Source organism: Lepus europaeus, chromosome 5, assembly GCF_033115175.1.
Source record: "Lepus europaeus isolate LE1 chromosome 5, mLepTim1.pri, whole genome shotgun sequence".
NCBI lineage: Eukaryota > Metazoa > Chordata > Mammalia > Lagomorpha > Leporidae > Lepus > Lepus europaeus.
In genome coordinates, this window is record NC_084831.1 from 116,138,189 (window position 1) to 116,157,511 (window position 19,323).

The 19,323-nt window shown below is 50.3% G+C and overlaps 1 protein-coding gene across 1 annotated transcript; it reads left to right on the forward strand.

The window, feature by feature from the left end:
* The first annotated feature begins 9,237 nt into the window (after positions 1 to 9,237).
* Positions 9,238 to 12,174, forward strand: LOC133760140 (histone H4). Its single transcript, XM_062192159.1, has one exon. The coding sequence runs from the start codon at positions 9,248 to 9,250 to the stop codon at positions 9,557 to 9,559; it is 312 nt and encodes a 103-aa protein (XP_062048143.1). The 5' UTR covers positions 9,238 to 9,247; the 3' UTR covers positions 9,560 to 12,174.
* Positions 12,175 to 19,323: the final 7,149 nt, after the last annotated feature.

Here is a 19,323-nt window from a genome sequence, read left to right on the forward strand (position 1 = left end):
TCACTCACAACTGCGGACAAGCTGGGAGCTTACGCGCTACTTATAGAGCCTGTATGCAAATGAAGGCTCACACCGTGCTACGTTTTTATTGGTTCCTTTGCAATAGTGTCGTCACAGAGGGGCGGAGTCCGCGTAAAAAAGATTCTGGGAGCGCTTTCCTAGTGGTGGTTAGAACAGGAGCTTGCTAGCCAATCAAAACGTGCGTTTCACAACAACCAGCTGCATTGTGTTGGTTTCACCTGTTTGGGGCCCAGTGCTTTCAAACGTTCGCGGACTACACGCGGAGTAATTTTAAACTCGATCTTAGGCCACTAAGTCTGCTCTTTTCGGTCATCTTACTCTGCTCTGTGGAAGGCGTTTCCCCTTGCGTCTGGTAAAGAAACGCTAAGACCCGCCAGAGACTCCCTCCGAGCCTATTATGAAATACTAGAGTCCGAAATGAAATAATCCCTAAACTAGGAGAAAAGGGGCCAGAATCTGGATCGTACGCCTCTGCCTCCAGCTTGTCTCTTGCTTCCAGTTTTCTGTATTTACCCTAAAACCACGCCCTCAATCGGCCCCGATTGCTTACACAGCGCATGCGAGCTCTGCCCGGGAGCCCAGGGCTTCCAAGGGCCAGGAAACCCGCCCGGTGGAAAGCTGTTACAGCTGCTCTCAGCGACAACGTGGGTGGCTCTGAAAAGAGCCTTTAGGTTGACTGCTGTAGACGCGCGCCCTAGGCCCGCTCGCCGCGGATGCGGCGGGCCAGCTGGATGTCCTTGGGCATGATGGTGACGCGCTTGGCGTGGATGGCGCACAGGTTCGTGTCCTCGAACAGGCCCACCAGGTAGGCCTCGCTCGCCTCCTGCAGCGCCATGACGGCCGAGCTCTGGAAGCGCAGGTCCGTCTTGAAGTCCTGCGCGATCTCGCGCACCAGGCGCTGGAACGGCAGCTTGCGGATCAGCAGCTCGGTGGACTTCTGGTAGCGCCGGATCTCGCGCAGCGCCACGGTGCCCGGCCGGTAGCGGTGCGGCTTCTTGACGCCGCCCGTGGCCGGCGCGCTCTTGCGGGCCGCCTTGGTGGCCAGCTGCTTGCGCGGCGCCTTGCCGCCCGTCGACTTGCGCGCCGTCTGCTTCGTGCGGGCCATGGCGCCGTTCGGGGCTGCAGCCCGAGGGCGGTCCTATTTATAGACATGACCTCGTCTCGATTGGGCCGGGAGAATTGGGCATTTCTGAACTGGGATCCCATTGGTTAGAGTTCGATCCTGCTTGCTGCGGCGGGAGACCGTGAAGGCAAACGTTTCTCCCCTCTTCCTCTTTTCCACAATCTCACATCGAGAGGGTTTATCTTTTTATTAAGACCTCTTATGTCGCTTTTGTAAAGGTGATTTCTAGTCTGTTTTGCATACTTCATATTCTAACAGATTGCTTCCGAATACAAGCTTCTCCCTCTGTGAGCTGGGTTCAGTGTTTGGAATCACTTCTTCCTCCGCTGACATTTTAGCGCCCTGGGCTCAGCGCGTGGAGTGCACGTCATGACTGAAGCGGAATAAAAAAAATAGGCAGTTCCTAGTGAAAAAATAATAATAATAAAGTCAATTAAGGTACTTTTAAAAGTTGAACTTCTATTTCGCTGACTTCTCAACCCAGCCAAAGCCGTGTTATCCGTTCTTGGCTGACCAGTTGCTTCTCGAACCCTCGTGGTCCCTACGCCTTTTCTCCGGGGTGTGGTTTCCGTCTGTCTCCCCTCCCCCGCCCCCGCACGTCAAGGGCCGGTTAGGTCTCTGCAGATGACCGGTTTCTAAAGCAAAGGGTTAACACCGAACATACTTTCTCCTTTACAACTGGGAAAAGTTTTTAAGTAGTCAAGGCCTTATCAGCCAGGTTCTAAATTACAGTTTCAAATCAAATACATTGGTACTTAGTTATTAACATTTTTTTATTCAATAAAGGTAAAATGTCTTCTAATGATTACAAGTCTCATATTTCTGTTTTCCACGAGGAGAGTGAAGATCCTTTACTTGTGAATATTTCATATACTTTTAAGTATTGTTCATAAAAGTGCGTCAGTCAATGATTACATAAAGGCTTCTGATATTTTAAAGTTGTACTAGTTAATAATAAATGTTTAATTGTATGCTTATTTTATTGAAAAAGCATTACATACAAATCTTATAAAAACACAGACCTGAGAACAAAAGCAGACCCAAGAAGCTGACCTTGCTGTTGTCAATATGAATTTCAAAAATCAGAGTAAAGAATCCTGACCTGGAGGGGGTTTCCTGCACATAAAGCACACTGTAAGAACTTGTTGGCTTAATTAACACATTCAAGAATCCACTCCCTCGTGGGCATCATCACCTTCCCTAGGGACACCTGAAAGCCCTTCCTGTCACGCACTAGTGAGTGTTTAAGAGTTTTTCTGCATACACCATATCCTTTAATCCTAACTCTGTGACGTTATTTGCCCCCATTTTACAGATTAAAAAAAAAAAAAACAAACCTGAGTCCCAGAGAAATCGTGGCTTGTCTTGATAAAAAACAAAGCCTACATAATATTCTAGTGCAAGAGAATCAAATTAAATGACGGAATTTCCCATTTCATTAGGCTTATGGAGTCCATTAAGGTATGTGAGCATTTTCCCATCATGCAATCAAGCCATCCAATGACTCCCACCAGAAGTGCCAGTGGGGCCTGGATGACAGCTGAAGGGAGCCCACCGCCACGATTCTCTGCAGTCTTCTTTCTTGATGGTGAAGAAATCTTGATCACATGTGTGTGGTTGTGTCCATTTAAGTCATAAAGATTCTCCAGCTCTATGCGGCATCTCTCTTTATCCATTATTTTGTTCAGCTGTAGTCAGAAAATGTTAAATGCAAACTTCCAGAAATAAACCACACAGAAGTTTGAAATTGTTAGGCCGTTTGGAGGAGTGTGAAACCTCACTCCTTCCTACTTGGACAGGAATCGCCCCTGTACCCAGCATTTCCTTGCTGCACTTGCTGCCTGCCCATCAACCACTCAGCTACCGCACTGTGGAGGTCCCAGCACCGGTGATCAAGTACCCCCATCATACTTACTAATGGCCTCAAAGCACACACTTCCAGTACGGTATGTTGTTTAATTGTATTTGATTGTTCCATATCGTTTATCTCTTATTGTGTCTAATTTATAAATTAAGCTTGCTCCTTGGTGTATGTATAGGAAAGGGGTCTCAGAATGTATATTCCACAGGTTGGAGAGAACTACTGTATTCAGGGATAGAATCCAAGAGTCTTGGGATCTATTTTACTTTTATTACATTAAGAATAACAAAATCCCAAGAGTCATCCTCTGGCTTAAGGAAAATATAACACAAGAATTACTACTCAGGAAATGGGGGTGTCAGTTAAAAGGTTAAGTCCAGGGTAACCAATAAGACAGTCGGGAAGAAAATACAATAACCCCACATACAGTTCCCTTAGAAATCGCCTCCAGTGACAGAACTCAGACCCGTATTGGCTGAATTTCTACAGGGCACGCAGTGGACACCACGTCGCCCTTCCGTGACAGTTCACAATCTGTCGCTTTCTGGTGCGCAGGGACCTCTGCTTCTCTGCAGCTGTGGAGGAGGCAGAATATTTTTCCTCCTAAAATTTCTGAAGTTTCTTTCATCAGAGCTTATAAGGACCTTCAGGTTAAAGACAGAGAATTTGAAATTTACCACTTGACCCCAGAGCAGCAGTGGGGAGAAATGCATAGGAAGCTCAATGTTTACCATGCAGGAAACAAGCAAGAAAACAAGATTTTAATGCGTGACTTATTGGGAATACAATCTTTATGTGTACAGCTGTTTACGTTTTAGTGCAAAAGTAATGGACTAAGTTAAAACAGGTGTTCTGGAAAGAGAGTTTGAGTTTGGCTTCTGGTTTCCAGTGCTGTCGGGGTTATGAGCATCCCAAGCTGAGAGCAACCGAATCTTCAGCTTGTGGGTTGGTCAGGCCCTGTGCCCAATTTGGTTTCATCTTGAGTGAGTGGTCTGCAGGCCTGTGGCAAATTGGGAAGCCATAGGATTTTGAGCTTCTCCCCTTATTCCATTCGGAGATAAACACATTCCTTCCACATCCTGATCATTGGATAAAAACATAGCACCTTCTTTGTACTGGTTTTCGACACTTACTACCTACCTGTATTGTACAACTTAAAATTTATACAATTTTTGATTTTATTATTACATATTACACTGGAATTTATGAGGATCAAGTATGTTATTCACAGTATTCTAAAGCTATACAAATGTATTTTTATTCCCGTAACCATTCTCTTTGAGAACTAAGCTACATAGCGCAGAAATGTTAACAGCTATATATGTTTAAGGATTGTATTTTTAATATGTTTAATAAATTTTAATATGCATTGTAGGAGAATAACAATGTTTTCTTCAAACCCCATAAGTTCTTTTTGGAACTGAACCCTGCCACAAAAAGATCAACAAGAAGAAAACAAAGAAGTTATTACCACCTTTATTCCATAGACATGTGGGAGACACCAGGGAGTGAGTAATTATCAAAGAGGTGGCTTTGAATTCCAGCCCATCTGACAACTTCTACAAAGAGTACTTTTTTTAGAGGGAGGGGTGTTAAGACAAAGGAAAAGGACTTTGAGTCCCTAGGGGCTACAGGTTGGGGAAGGCAAATAAAAGGCAGTTGAAGGCCACTTGTTAGCCTTGTTGATGTGAGTGCCTCTACACCACTTCAGGCCAGTAAGGATCAGTACTCTCAGGCTAGTCTTTGCTCCCCCAGGGAGAGGGATGGGGCTGGCAGGAAACTTTTGGCTTCATACATCTACACTCTGCTTTTCAGCAAATAGAGAGGGCAGAGTTTTCCTGCATCGACTCAGTTGTCTTCAACAATCCCTCAGATCTGAGATGGCGTATTCTGGCCTCTCACAGTTTCTTCTTCTCCATCATTTATTTTATTTTTTATAATCAAAAATGTATATTCATTATTTCATTTAATAGTGACAGCTTTGTGAGAAACATAAACCCCAACTTACAGGTGAGGAAAATGATGTGGAAAGAATAAAGAATCCAGCCCCCATTTCTCTGACTGCCTTGAAGAATTCAGAAACCAGTGGTCTTATTGGTAAAATCAAACACCAGCATCCCACAGGGTTCCAGTGCGAGTTAACTAATTATGTAAATAAGACAACCCATGTAAAATGTTTTATAGACCAGGAGCATGTGAGCACTCACTAGAAGATAGCTATTCTGGTTAAGTATTAATAAAGATATACCCAAATTAGCATGAGAACTGGAAGAAGGAAACAACTAACTAGGGACCTGACATTCAAGCAAGAACTTAAAAAGAAATTTTACCCAGCAGAATAAAAGTACAAACTGGAGAAAGGTAGCAGCATGCAAAAACATGAGACCGGAATCATGAACCAAGAGAGCCTACTGTAGGGAACTCAGCAGAACTGTGGCAGGCTTCCAATTTCTGAACGGCTTCAGGATTGCTTTTTTATATATTCCACAAATGAAGGTACATCTTGTCTTATAATTGTGTCTGTAGGTACAGCATGGATTAATTAAATGCAAACTTGGAGAATATATAAAATTTCCTTCAAGTTTATTTTTAATCGACATAAAATTACATGTACTTCTCATTCACAACATAATGTTTTGAAGTATATTCACAATGTAGAATGGTCAAATCTAGCTAGTAACAAATGCATTACTTCACAATTATCAGTTTGTGGTGAGAAGACTTAATACTACTCTCGGCATTTTTCAACAATACAATATATCGCTATTAACTATAGTCAAAATTGTAATATCCTGTTTTATTTTTCATATATCAAGAGGCCCCCAAAATTGACTCTTACAAAATGTGACATGTGTAAAGGGCCAACACTGTGGCTTAGTGGATAAGGGTCACTGCCTGCGATGCTGGCAGCCCATATGGTCACCAGTTCGAGTTCCAGCTAGCTGCACTTCCAATCCAGCTCCCTGCTAATGGCCTGGGAAAAGCAGTCACCCATGTGAGACACCCAGAAGCAGCTCCTGGCTCCTGGCTTTGGACTGGCCCAGCTCTGGCCCATTGTGGCCATTTGGGGAGTGAACCAGTAGATTTTTGTTTTAAAAAAGATTTATTTATTTATTTATTTGAAAGGCAGAGTTACAGAGAGGCAAAGAGAGAGAAGTCTTTCATCCACTGGTTCACTCCCCTGATGACCGCAACAGCCAAAGCTGTGCTGATCTGAAGCCAGGAGCCAGGAGCCTCTCCAGGGTGCAGGGGCCCAAGAACTTTGACCATCTTCCACTGCTTTCCCAGGCCATAGCAGAGAGTGGGATTGGAAGTGGAGCAGCGGGATTCGAACCACTGCTTATATGGGATGCCGGCACTGCAGGCAGCGGCTTTACCCACTGTGCCACAGCACAGGCCCCAAGCCAGCAGATTTGACACCTGTAAGGCCCTGTACGTTGTAATGTGTTTTCAAGATTTGCAGAGCAGTTTGCTGGGCTACAGTGGGTGAGATGCATGTAGTTGGTGAACAGAGCGGGAAAGCAGACAGGGACCAAGGGGAAGGAGCCTGAATGATCTGTACAAGAGCCTCGTTAGGTTGGAAGCGCCCATTTTGAAGCACAGTTACTGAAGTCTTTCCTGTGAAAAATTTAACAAGTAGTGCATGGCACATGTGAATTCTCCACAAAGTTGTTGAAATCCACTGCCTCCTGCCAACAGCTCAAAGTGTCTGTCCCTCCCTCCCTCCCTCCCACCCTGCCCCTGACTTAGCTGCTTGGCTGTGAAAAGAACCCTGGAGCTAACGGGAGACTCTCACGTTCTTCTCTGAGACTTTGCCCCTGGATTTCTCTGGAGAGAACTGCCAATGCCAACCCTTGTTTTAGGAGGAAAGTTTATTTGCAGGGAAAAGCCACCCCAATTCACCAATAACCACGTTATTAATTCCACCAAACAGATTCAGTCTCCTGCCATTTGGTTCCTATGAGTCAGGCCTTGCGGCGAACACCTCAGATTGTAATTCACACCTGCGAGGCAACTGCTTTCTCCAGCTAAATTTTACTTGTAAGGAGAAGGGAAACTTGGAGGCGATTTGGTTTATGTAATGGTGGTTAGGCCCCTCAAAGGAGGATGAAGACGACTGAACTGTGGAGAAGGAAACAAGTCCGTTTTCCGTCTACTGTCCTAGCTTCTCCATTGGAGCCCTATAAACTAGACTGACCAAAGACAGATTAACAGGAGAAAAGCAAGCAAAAATTTATCAACAGTGCATGAGGCCCACACACGGAGCACCCCTTGGAGGTGAGGAACTCAAAGAACTGCTTAGGACTGGGGTTCTCAAACTCAAGAGGGAGAGGCAGGGAAAAGACACTTATGGAAAAGCAAGCGACATTTTGGAAAGATCAAAGATCCCTTAGGAGAACAGATCAGAGTCTTGTGATGATGCCTGTGTGGGTGTGGCCCTGATGGCGCAGAAGTGCTCCTGCGCCTGCGCTGGGGGTTAACACCCACTGCGGCCTCTAGGAGGCTGTGCTACCACACAGGTGGATTTCGGGAACTCAAATCCCATCCCTTTAGCTCAAAAGAATTCTTATGCCAGCAGTGGCACGGTTTGGGGTAGCAAATCCTGGTCCCTTCAAAAGGGAAGTGGACGGACATTCTGCCTCCAATGCCACCTAGAGTCCTGGTTCTTGTGACGCCAAAAGTCATTTTCTGTCCGCCTTGGCTTGCAGAAGTTTTTACCGTGTTGCAATTAGGTGTTTTCCTTTCCTACCAGTATTTTAGTATTTATCAAATGCAGTCACTTTTCAGTCCCTAAACAGATAAACGATGATTGAGCTTGTACTGGACGCTGAACCACATGTGAGCTTAAAAAGGAAAATAAGGAAAACGCTACAGGAAAGAACAGAGTCCAAGAGAGATGAGATGTGGAAGACGCAGACAAAATAACACGGTAGGCTCTGCAGGCGGTGCTCAAGGATCAGAAAAGAGCACATGTGTTTTTCTGTGCAGCAGCGTTAAGGGAAGGGGGTACCTGGTTGTGAATTTTAAAGTGTTGGCTTATGCATGCGGCTACACTGATGCACAGTGGAGCCATTCCGTGAGCAGACAAGAGAATCAGGCTTACCGGAAGAGGAGGGAGAAAACGCATCTCCTACGTTGAAGTTCAGATATTTTGATTTTTGGAGATTGGAGTTCATCATGACTCAAGTCTCCGGGTGAACGTATAGGTCGGAGACAGAGAAATCTGGACAGCAAGGGATCTGCTGCTCATCAACATATTGAGAGAAATCAGAGCTGAAGGAGAGAGGAAATGGCACAAGTTTAAAAAAAAAATTTTTTTTTCAGAAAAAAAAAAAAAAAAAGTTCTGATGCAGAAAGCATTTTTGTCGTAGGTCCTCCTATGGAGTGCCCTGGTAAAGGAAGCAGTGTTGAACCCGTGTGGATTGCGCGGGGCCGTTTCTGGTCCTGACTCGGTTCCGGAGCTGTCCTCCAGCGGGGATCAGCGCGGACACAATCGGCCACTGTACCCAGGCCGAAACAAGGGCAGATTTTAGAGGCTCTGCAGGGCCGAGAGGGCGTCGGCAAAAAGCGCTTGGGAGAGGCGGATGAACAATCGCCACCTCCACCCCACCCGACTGTCCACCCGCAGGGGTGCACGGCAGCGCACGGAGACTCCCTGGCCTCCCGGCTTTCCTAGTCCCTAATCCGTCCTGGGGGAGCTGAAAGATGGTGCCCCACACCAACAAAACGCGAGCCCCAGGGACGATGGCGCCCGGCCCCTCTCCTCCCTCTGAGCACGCAGCCCAGGCTCCGCGCTCTCGGGTCGCCCGGGCCTCACCGCGTAAACAGCTTTTGGGCAGTTTTGTGTGATCGATCGTGTTTGGGGATCCTCTGCGTGGATTCGATCGGGCACGGGCGCTTTCGCCTCCGACCCTGGATTCCATCTGCCCTTCCCCGGGTCCCCTCTGAAAGCCCACCCGTCCCTCCCCACCCCGGGCCCACAGCGCGAGAGACCGCGGCGAAAAGACTGCGGAACGGGAGGCTAACAGTTCCGATCAAACTTAAGAAAAAAGGTTACAGTGTGGCAAAGGGACCCGTGCAGGCGGAAGGAGGGGGAGGGGAAACGGAAGCGAGGTGACGTAAGGTCGGGAGAGCCGGGCCCGCCGGCGCGCTTTCCGTTCCCAATCCGGTCCGCCGTGCTTGTATATCTGGGGAAGCCGTGGCGGGCTGCGGCACAGTCCGTTCTCTGAACTGCGGCAGCGATGTCTGGAAGAGGCAAAGGCGGCAAAGGCCTGGGTAAGGGCGGCGCCAAGCGCCACCGCAAGGTCCTGAGGGACAACATCCAAGGCATCACCAAGCCGGCCATCCGGCGGCTGGCTCGGCGCGGCGGCGTCAAGCGCATCTCCGGCCTCATCTACGAGGAGACGCGCGGCGTGCTGAAGGTCTTCTTGGAGAACGTTATTCGGGACGCCGTCACCTACACCGAGCACGCCAAGCGCAAGACTGTCACGGCCATGGACGTGGTGTACGCGCTCAAGCGCCAGGGCCGCACCCTCTACGGCTTCGGGGGCTGAGCCGCCGCTGCAATCCGCTTCCACCCCCCACCCCAAAGGCCCTTTTTAGGGCCGACCACTCGGTCCTCGGAAGAGCTGGGCGCTCGGGCGGACGGTAATGGCCGGGTCAGGCAGTCAGACTCGGGGGGTGGGTTTAGTAGGTACCGGGGCGAGCCTGGTGCGGGTTTCCCCGGAGCAGTGAAATTTCCAGTGCTCTTGTCAAACCTGGGGGTGCCGGGCTTCCCGGGTTCCCGGGCTGTGTCGGGGGAGGTGGAGGCCAGTGAGTCGACACGAAGCCAGCCGGCGTTTGATCAGCACGATGCAGCCCTTGGCCTGCAGTTCGGCCGCGCCAAATCTATCGCCGGACCCCGCTAGACTTGGCTAACTTAGCCCCTTCGTTTTCTGTTACTGCCCAAGGAGTGAGTGAGCCAAGTGCCCTTAAGGGACGTTTTGGCCGGTGGGTTTCCGACCTGTAGTTGGTTGTTTGCAATAAAGGTGAGATTGCAAAAGCCAACGACAGTTAACTATTTAAATCCAAATAAAAGGATTAGACATAATTAGTTGAGGGATTTTAAAGTAAATTGCTTCCAGCAAGTTTTCTGGCCAGTGCACGAGAAGTTTGGTATTCTGCAATTTGTGTTAAACAGTTCTCAACTTAGCATTGCAAGGACACGGGTGGAGACAGGTTTTAATGTGTCCCTATAAATTTGAACAAACTACACAATGTTAGCCTGCAGTGGAAGTAAATCTTGCAGAAACAAGTAATTCGGGCAGGTGAATTTTTACCTATTAGGGCTTGCTTGCTTGCTAAGACACCTGCAGGAACATACCCACCATGGGTACAGAAAGCTCAATTTTGTTTTAAGTTTTTATTATTTATTTGAAAGAGTTACAGATAGAGGTAGAGACAGAGAGGTCTTCCATCCGCTGGTTCACTCCCCAGAAGGCTGCAATGGCAGGAGCTGCGCTGATCAGGAGCTTCTGGGTCTCCTACACAGGTGCAGGGGCCCAAGGACTTGGGCCATCTACTGCTTTCCCAGGCCATAGCAGGGAGCTGGATCAGAAGAGCAGCAGCCAGGACTAGAACCAGCATCCATATGGGATGCCAGCACTCCAGGCCAGGGCTATAACCCGCTGCACCACAGCGCTGGCCCCTCAATTTAGTTTTGACAAGGCAGAAGGAAATGGTTCTGTATCAGCATGGCAGGCCGTTCTGTACACTGCCATTTCTTCTAAACTGCTCCGATCAGGCTGAAATGTGGTGGGTCCACACTGCTAGTCCTGAAGCTTAATTATGATTTTGCCACTATTATGTTTGCCTGTGAGAGTGGTTTGTTATTTGGCATCCATATGAGAAATAAATTGGAGGCTTCTGTGTGCAAGATGTTTCTTTTTCCCTTTAAAATTTCTGTAATTTATAGTGTCTAGCACCCTTTTGTTTTTTAACTTCAAAGGCAATGCAGAGTGAATATATTTGATCCTCAGATGCTCTGAGAAAGGATATGAAGATTGAAGAAAAAGGATAGAGAAAGAGTGGATGGAAAACATGTCAGTTGTCTTATTGATCTCGAAACTAGCTGCATAGGAAACCTGGAGACTTGTTAGAACCACAGAGTCTTGGATCCCACCCCAGATCTGCTGAATGAGAAACTCTGGGGGGCTGCGATGGAGCAGTCTCCAGTCTCTTCTAGGTGATTTTAATACACACTGAAGTGGTTTTTTGGTTTACTTTAAAGATTTATTTGAGAGAGAGAGGTCTGAAGTGGTTCACTCCCCAGATGACCACAGCAGCAAGAACTGAGCCAGGCTGAATCCAGGAACTTCTGAGTTTCCCACATGGGTGCAGGGTCCCAAGCACTTGGGCCATCTTCCACTGCTTTCCCAGGTCATTGGCAGGAAGCTGGATGGGAAGTAGAGCAGCTGGGACTCAAACCAGTGCCCATATGGATGCTAGCCCACAGGCAGAGGCTTAACCTACTACACCACAGCATCAGCCCTAAGCTTTTTTGTTTTATCCTGAGCAGGTTACACAGGATTACAGTTCCGGCCTTCTGATGGGTTTTGTCCCTGTCCTTTAATTGATTGTCTCCCCAGTTGTGCTTAGAAGACTCTACTTCCACTGGTTTCTCAGGTCTGCCTCTAGTGGAGCTGTCCTCCTGGCTGCTGGGGCCGGAGGTTTCTGACTCCAATAAATCTTGTTTTGCTCACTGCCTTGTCCCTGTGGAAATTCTTCCATGTGAGACAAGAACCGAAGTCACCTTTCTGCATTGCCATTTGACCGGTAACAATTACAGAGTCCAGTGTGTGGCGCTACTTCCATCACCATGGCCACAGGGCACCGGAGTGTCCCACAGACTATCAGAGCTCCCTTTCCAGGCTCCCTGCTTGCCTGCGTGGCAGCGCTACACTCCTCCACACCCAGGTCAATGCTCCTGAGCACCTTTGACTGTATTCTAACTTTTCTTCCTTTGAAACCTTTCACTCTGAGCTTTATGTATGCCACCGATGTAAATATTATTTCTCTACTTGAGCCAAAAGGACTGTCATTTGTGCAGCTATTAGTATATAAAAAGTATGAGTGAATAAGAATGTTCAAATATTAAGAATGATTTATACATACATATATATGTGTGTGTGTGTGTGTTGGTTTTTGTTAACATTCATGGAACATTTCTGAATTTTTAAAATTTCTTTTAAAAAGCATGAATATCATTTCCCCAAAACAGAGAATCTGTGATGTGAATCACAGCAAATCTCAGCCAAAGTTAGTTTCTCTTATTTAGTCGTTACAGAGAATCCTGCCTTTTCTTTTTTCCTTAATATTTGTTTATTTTATTCAAAATCTGTTGGTTCACTCTCCAAATGGCCACAATGGCCAGAGCTGGGCCAGGCCGAAGCCAGGAGCTTCATGCAGGTCTCCCGTGTGGCTGCAGGGGGCCAGAGACTTGGGCCATCTTCCACTGCTTTCCCAGGTGCATTAGCAGGGAGCTGGATTGGAAGTGCAGCAGCCGGGACTCAAACGGGCATCCATATGGGATGCTGGCCCTGCAGATGGCAGCTTTACCTGCTATGCCACTGCATCCGTCTTGAATTCCTGCCTTTTTGAGGGGACTTTTTTAAGGATCAAATGAAAGGGCCAGAAGTGATAAAGGAGCCAAAAGTTATATATTTATTGCCTGCTTAACCCCAGCTAGTTCTTACATGCCCTGTAATCATGGGAGGATTACTGAAGGGAGGAGCAGCTAGAATATGGAGCAAGTAAGACCGAGAGTTAAGATGAGGTTGCAACATGCCAGACTCTTCAGGACTGGACCAAAAAAACATAAAGCCATCTTGAACCAAATGGACTCCCCAACTGACTTGACTGTTATTACTCAAGAATATTCAAATCCCTGAAAACGCTAAAAGGTAAATGGTATCACTATTATAAATGAGGAAGCTGCTGTTTAGGTGATGGAAACAACATGGCATTCTCGGGTACACCATGGTGCTCCTGAGTTTTACCAAGACATTTGTCTAAAATATCACACACTTTGCAAATCATGAATAATCTGAGGTTCTATTAATATATTTGTCATTTATTTAGTAGAACCAGAGAATATTAGCGCTAGAAAGCACCAAAAAACATCGTCTGGCCCAGTTTCCTTGTGTTTTTCTGCTGGCTTCAGGGTAGGACTCTTTCCTACCTTCCAGTGCCCATCTGGTCCCTAGCGGCGTAGGTGCTCCTCAGACGCTGCCCTCGGAGCCACCTCTCCACAGCCCTGGCCCCAGCGGCCTCCTCGGCAGCTTGCACTCCCAGGCTGCCCACTCCCACAGGCAGGAAGGCCCAGAGTCAGCCGCAGGGACCCCTCTGCCTCCGTGATCCCTGCCTGCCCTGTCCCCCATCCAGCTTCAGGCAATTTTCTCTGCGCCCCGAAGTCAAAGTCAATACTTCCCCTCCAGTCCATGGCAGGTGCTCATCCTCAGCCCCTCTCCCCTGCCTCAGGTGCTGCTCACCTCCCATTGTTCTTGTCCCCTGCCCCCAGACTCACCCTCTTCACGTGCAGCTCTGTTACCTATCTGCTCAAGGAACTGGCCTGGTTCTTTGCTTTCCTGGCTCCTTTCCAACCTTCGGTCCCAGTCTTTTTCCACCCCTGTGGAAAACCACTCTACTGTGTTTCCAGCATCTTGTTTAAATGTATGATTGCCAAGTATATTAATGTCCGTAAGAGCACTGTTTTCCACCTCATTCCACTTTATTCTTTCCCCCTACAGAGTAATAAGTCTTGAAGACTGTTTTCTTCTTAGGTGTTGCCATGGCCTAAATGCATCCCCATCGAATGCGTACACTGAGCCACAGGTGTCAGTGTGATAGTGGGGGAGGGGGCTCCTTCGGGGGCAATCAGGTCACGTGGGCCTGGCTCTGGTGGACCGGGCATGTGAGGGAGCTGTCCTCCGCCCCCATGTGATGAGAACACACATTGAAGGGCACCACCTAGGAGGAACGCCTCAGACAAGCAGGCTGCCGACTCTTCGAGCGTGGGCTTCCCAGAACTGTGAGCAATGCATTTCTGTTGTTTATAAATTATTTATGAAGTCTAAGCTACTGTGCTTCGGCAGCCTGACAGGACTAAGGCCAGGGTCTACTTGATTTCTTCCTGCTGCAGAGTGCTGGTGGACTGTCTACCATGTTTTATGTATCCATTCTTCCAGTGATGAATGCACACATTGTTTCCAATGTCCCACCATCCTGTCATGGTCCCTGATAGAGGTCTGAGAATTTCTTCTGCAAAAATATCCTGGAACAGAACCTCGGTTCCTATCATCTGTGTATCCTTAATTGGCCCAGAAAGCACCAGGCTGCTCTTCAGAATGGCTGCCCTGGTCTACTTCCCGCCAGCAGAGCACAAGCAGCTCAGCTCCCACCTTGGCCTTTTCAACCTCCCAGGATTTGCTGGCCTGTCATGTGTAAAGTGACATCACGTCATTTATTTATGGAATAAAACCTGCCCTCGCCCCAGATGAGCACTCTGGACACCCTACATGAGCTTACCCCAAAGTCCCCACACTCATTACTGGCTTTTGCTCACCCATGGCCCACACACAATTCTCCTTTTATTCTCCTGGTTCTTCTGCCTGCAGTAGACTGCTCCTGTCCCAAGTTTCCCTACAAGTGCTCCAGAGTGAGCCCTTCCCATTGACTTCCAGACAGCTCAGTTACCATCCTTCTTCACCTTCCACCACCGCATGCCTTCCATTTAATGCACAGCTTCTCACAGAGCCCAGAGACCGGTTCTCACGCCTGCAACCTTACACACCTGCCTCCAGGTATGATGAGAAGCTGAGTTTCCTATCAAACAAAACAGTAATTAAGTGAAAGGAGAGTGATAATCCTTCTGGGAACCCAGTATTCTCACACCTGGGCCACACAGCCTATCAGCTGGCTGGGTATGTGTTTATAATGATCCACCAGTTGCTTTTGTTATCTTTTTTCTTTCAAGGTTTATTTATTCAAAAGACAGAGTGACAGAAATAGATGCATCTGCTGGTTTACTGCCCAAATGGCCATAACAACAAGGCTGGCCCAACGCCAGGAGCCCAGAACTCCACCCAGGTCTCCTGCTTGGTGGCAGGTGCCAAGTAATTGGCCATCTTCTGCTGTTTTCTGCCCTGGTGCATTAGCAGGACGCTGGAGTGGAAGCAGAGCAGCCAGGACTCAAACGTGCACTCAGACATGCGATGCTGGGGTTGCAGGCAGCAGCTTAAACCATTGCACCACAATGCTGGCCCCACCAGTTGCTTCTGTGTGTCATTCTTGAATAATGTGATTATAACTGGGACTTACATCAATTAATAGACATCACTCATTAATATCAATGCAAATGATGCCATTGGCACTGATCTATTACCACATGTGAGACTGTTCCATGCATTTTGTGTGAACTACGTCTTTCCATCCTCACATCAATCCTCAAGTGGATGCAGTTCTCGGTCTTTTTTGAGCCTTTTTCTGGGTAAAAGTCAGGAGATCTGGTATATCATTCAAGGGGCTTCATGTCCCTGTCCACAACAATGAAGACCCCAGGCATCTGTGACCTGTCCCCTCTGTCCTCGGCCTACTGTTCTCCCCACTCTCCCTCCTCTCTTTAGACATACTTCACTCACTGCTGTTGATCACACCTCAACCTCCCACTGCACCCCAAAGAAATCCTACCAGCAAAGATGAATCAGATGTCTGGGGGGATATAAAAACAGACACTCTTCCCCCAGGTCACCTGCCTTCCGGAGAGGGCAGGGACAGCTGGCCGGGGCTTGGGGACAGAGTTCTGGGGACTCTTTAATGCCAGGAGCAGGCAAAGGCTAGAACTGTAGCCACTGGTGGGCTTCCACATCCCTACTTCCTTCATCTGGGAGCCTACCTACCACCTGTCCCAGGACCTTGGAAGTCCTCCCAAAACACCCAATCCAGCCCTCCTCTTGGTTTTTAAGTACAAGGACCCCCCAAAACGAGGGGCCCAACTCCCTCACACTCAGCCAAGAGTAGACAGTCAGAAGAAGCAGGTCCCTCAACAAGCTTTTCCTGAGCCCTGCAGTGTGCCAGGTCCTGCTTGCTTGGGCGCCAATGCCATGGAGATGACAGAGCCTTACCCTGAGGAGGTTAAAAACAAAGGTGTCTTTCGGGAAGATAGTGAATATGGAAGGAACAAATACATTGGGGGAAATGGTGCATAGTTTAGGAATAAACAGAGACTGAAGGGCCCATTATTTATGCAGAAGGACCTGCCCACCAGACAGTCTGGAGAGCAGGGAAATCAGTGAACACCTTCCAAGTTGCAGGGAGAAGAGATGGCCCAGAAGAGCATGGCAAACACTGGTGAGGAGGAGGCCATGAGAAGACGGAACCGGGACCTGGAGAAGGATGAGCGGGGAGCATGGGCTCCAAGGACAAGTCCTCCTCCTCCGAGGCCAAGGGCATCAGCAGGGCTGTATACAACCACATGGTTTCCCTCCACAGCCATGGCTGTCCCCCCACAGTTAAGACAAAATTACAAAGGTTTAAGATTTCATTTCTTAAAAACCCTAGGGTCCAGGCAGACTTTTTCTCCAAACAAGCTAGCCACATGGAAGCTAATTATCAGAGGAACAGCATTTACGTATGTTGTCCTCAGCTCTTTTTACTCTCATCTGAGAATACAGAATGTTAAGTACAAATAATTGTAAGAACTTACATTTTAAATAACCTTGGACTGAAGAACCCAGCTTACGCTGGTCTCCCAAACACACAGGAAGCTTGAAACGTTCTCCGAATCCAGATCTTCACAACAGAACCGTGCTGTTTCTGACTGGTACCAACAATGCCACCAACTTTCCTTTGCGTCAGGGAGACTTCAGAGAGTTTGGAGGCGCCCAGACGGCTAGTTTGGAGGAGGGTTATCTTGAGGGCCGGGCACGGACATAAGGCTTTGAGACACCCCGGGTCCCAGGGTCTGCTCACTGCAAAGGTGGTACCCCACCCTGCTCGGGAAGTCACCGCCCCTTGGATCCTCCACTGTAGGCCTAACCAGAGAACCAGGGACTGGACAGAAACCCAGAGGCACGCTTTAGAAATCGGCATGACCTGGGAGCAGGCCCATGTGGCAATCCCTAGTGCGACATGGAGCCCACCAGCACTGGGCTGCTTTCTTGACGCCTTCAAGATTCCAAATGGCAGTGCTGCAAAACTCAGCTTCCTCTGCATTACCTTGTCACACCGGTAAATTATCACTGATCTCTGCAGTAAATGCATTTAACCCGTCAACTGTGCACAGATGAAAGGAATTACCTAAATTAAAAACAAGCCCCCTCCTCCTCCCAGTACAAGGGGAGCAGGTGACATCCTAACTCACACAGCCATTTGTCCGAGCCCGGCGTCCGTAAGTCTCAGACGGAGGCCCAGCTCCGACATGGCTCCTCTAGTCCCTCCCCAAGAACTGAACGTGGGCCTACACCGGCCCTAATAGGAATCTCACAAACACTTGAAAACAAATTCCGCGTCGAAAGGAAACAAGTGACGAAAGTGCCGAGCCCGGGCGGAGTGCACACGTAGACAGCTCTTCCCTCTCCGGGCGGCCAGGCATTGCCCTCTCCCACCCCGAGCTACAGGCAAGCGCACGAAAAGAGCAGGGTTCTGCCGCTGCGAATGCGAGGGATGTCCACTTCGGCTCCCAGTGACCAAGAATTCACCGACAGCCAAGGACGACGCGGAGCGGCAGGCAGGAGCGGGCGGGACCGCGGCGGCCATTTCTGTCGCCTACGCCTACGTCACAGCCCGCGCCATTCCCGCGCACGCGGGCGCGCACCCGACAGCAAGCCCGGCGCGCACTCCAGGCGGCCGTTACCGCCCAGGACAAGGCGCGAGCGCGCGCAAACCGCCGTGCCAGGGTCGGAAGCGGCGGCAAACGGGCCGGGACCACAGGCGGTAGCGCGAGCCCCAGCGCCTTTCAACGGCTGCCAGGGGACAGCGGGGCCCGAAGCCGTCGCTCAGCACCACCCGCACCAGCCCCCTCTCCACCCGACCCGACCCGACCCGCCCGCCGGAGCCCCGGGGCCCGAGCGCACAGCTGCTTTCACGTGGTACGTGGGTGGCTCTGAAAAGAGCCTTTGGGCCGAGGATGGAAACCGGAGACGAGAGCGCGCTGCCTAGGCCCGCTCGCCGCGGATGCGGCGGGCCAGCTGGATGTCCTTGGGCATGATGGTGACGCGCTTGGCGTGGATGGCGCACAGGTTCGTGTCCTCGAACAGGCCCACCAGGTAGGCCTCGCTCGCCTCCTGCAGCGCCATGACGGCCGAGCTCTGGAAGCGCAGGTCCGTCTTGAAGTCCTGCGCGATCTCGCGCACCAGCCGCTGGAACGGCAGCTTGCGGATCAGCAGCTCGGTGGACTTCTGGTAGCGCCGGATCTCGCGCAGCGCCACGGTGCCCGGCCGGTAGCGGTGCGGCTTCTTGACGCCGCCCGTGGCCGGCGCGCTCTTGCGGGCCGCCTTGGTGGCCAGCTGCTTGCGCGGCGCCTTGCCGCCCGTCGACTTGCGCGCCGTCTGCTTCGTGCGGGCCATGCTCCCCCACCTGCGACCTCGCTCACCGGCGCGCCAACGCTATCTCGAGCCGGCCGGCCGCCGCCGCGCGCTTTATAGGCGCCGTCTCTGCCCGATTGGGCGGCAGGACTTCGAAGTCCCCGCGCTGCTCGCTTATTGGCGACGACGTCACGCGCCCAGGCGCCGCCCATTGGCTCGGGCGGAGGCCCTCCGCCCGCCCCGGGCCGTCCAAGTTTGCCCGCGGCGCCTTCCCGGGTTCTCTCTGGGTGCACGTCCGCTCCCGGACCCCGCACAGCCGAGTGGCGGTTTAGGAAGGCTGCGCGCCGGCCCCGCCGCCCAAAGGGTCGTCCCCGTGGGCGCTGCGCGGGCCGAGTGGGAGCTCAACCTCGCGTTTGTGTCCCTAGCCCGCGGGCCGCCTCGCTGCATGCCCAGGGTCTCGCGTGCTCCAAGCCGGCCCTGAAGCGGGCCAGCACCCCCACCTGTGGGCAGGGGCAGCTGCGGCCCGTCCCAGGGCGCAGGACTGGGGCGTGGAGGGGGGCGGCTCTGTCATAGACCCCCTCCCTGCGCCCGGGGAAGGAAGGTATCCTGCCCTTCGACAGAGGCTGGGGTGGGGGCTACGTCCCCACCACCCTACGCACGGCGGTGTCCGGCGAGAGCCGCAGTTGCCGAACTCCCGCCTCCGGGAGGGGTCGGCCGAGGCCGGACAGCGCACCCACCTCACCCTCGCCCACCCCCGC

What these genes read in the sequence shown, in the direction of transcription:
- LOC133760140 (XM_062192159.1), top strand. Translation starts at nt 9,248, where the DNA reads ATGTCTGGAAGAGGCAAAGGCGGCAAAGGCCTGGGTAAGGGCGGCGCC.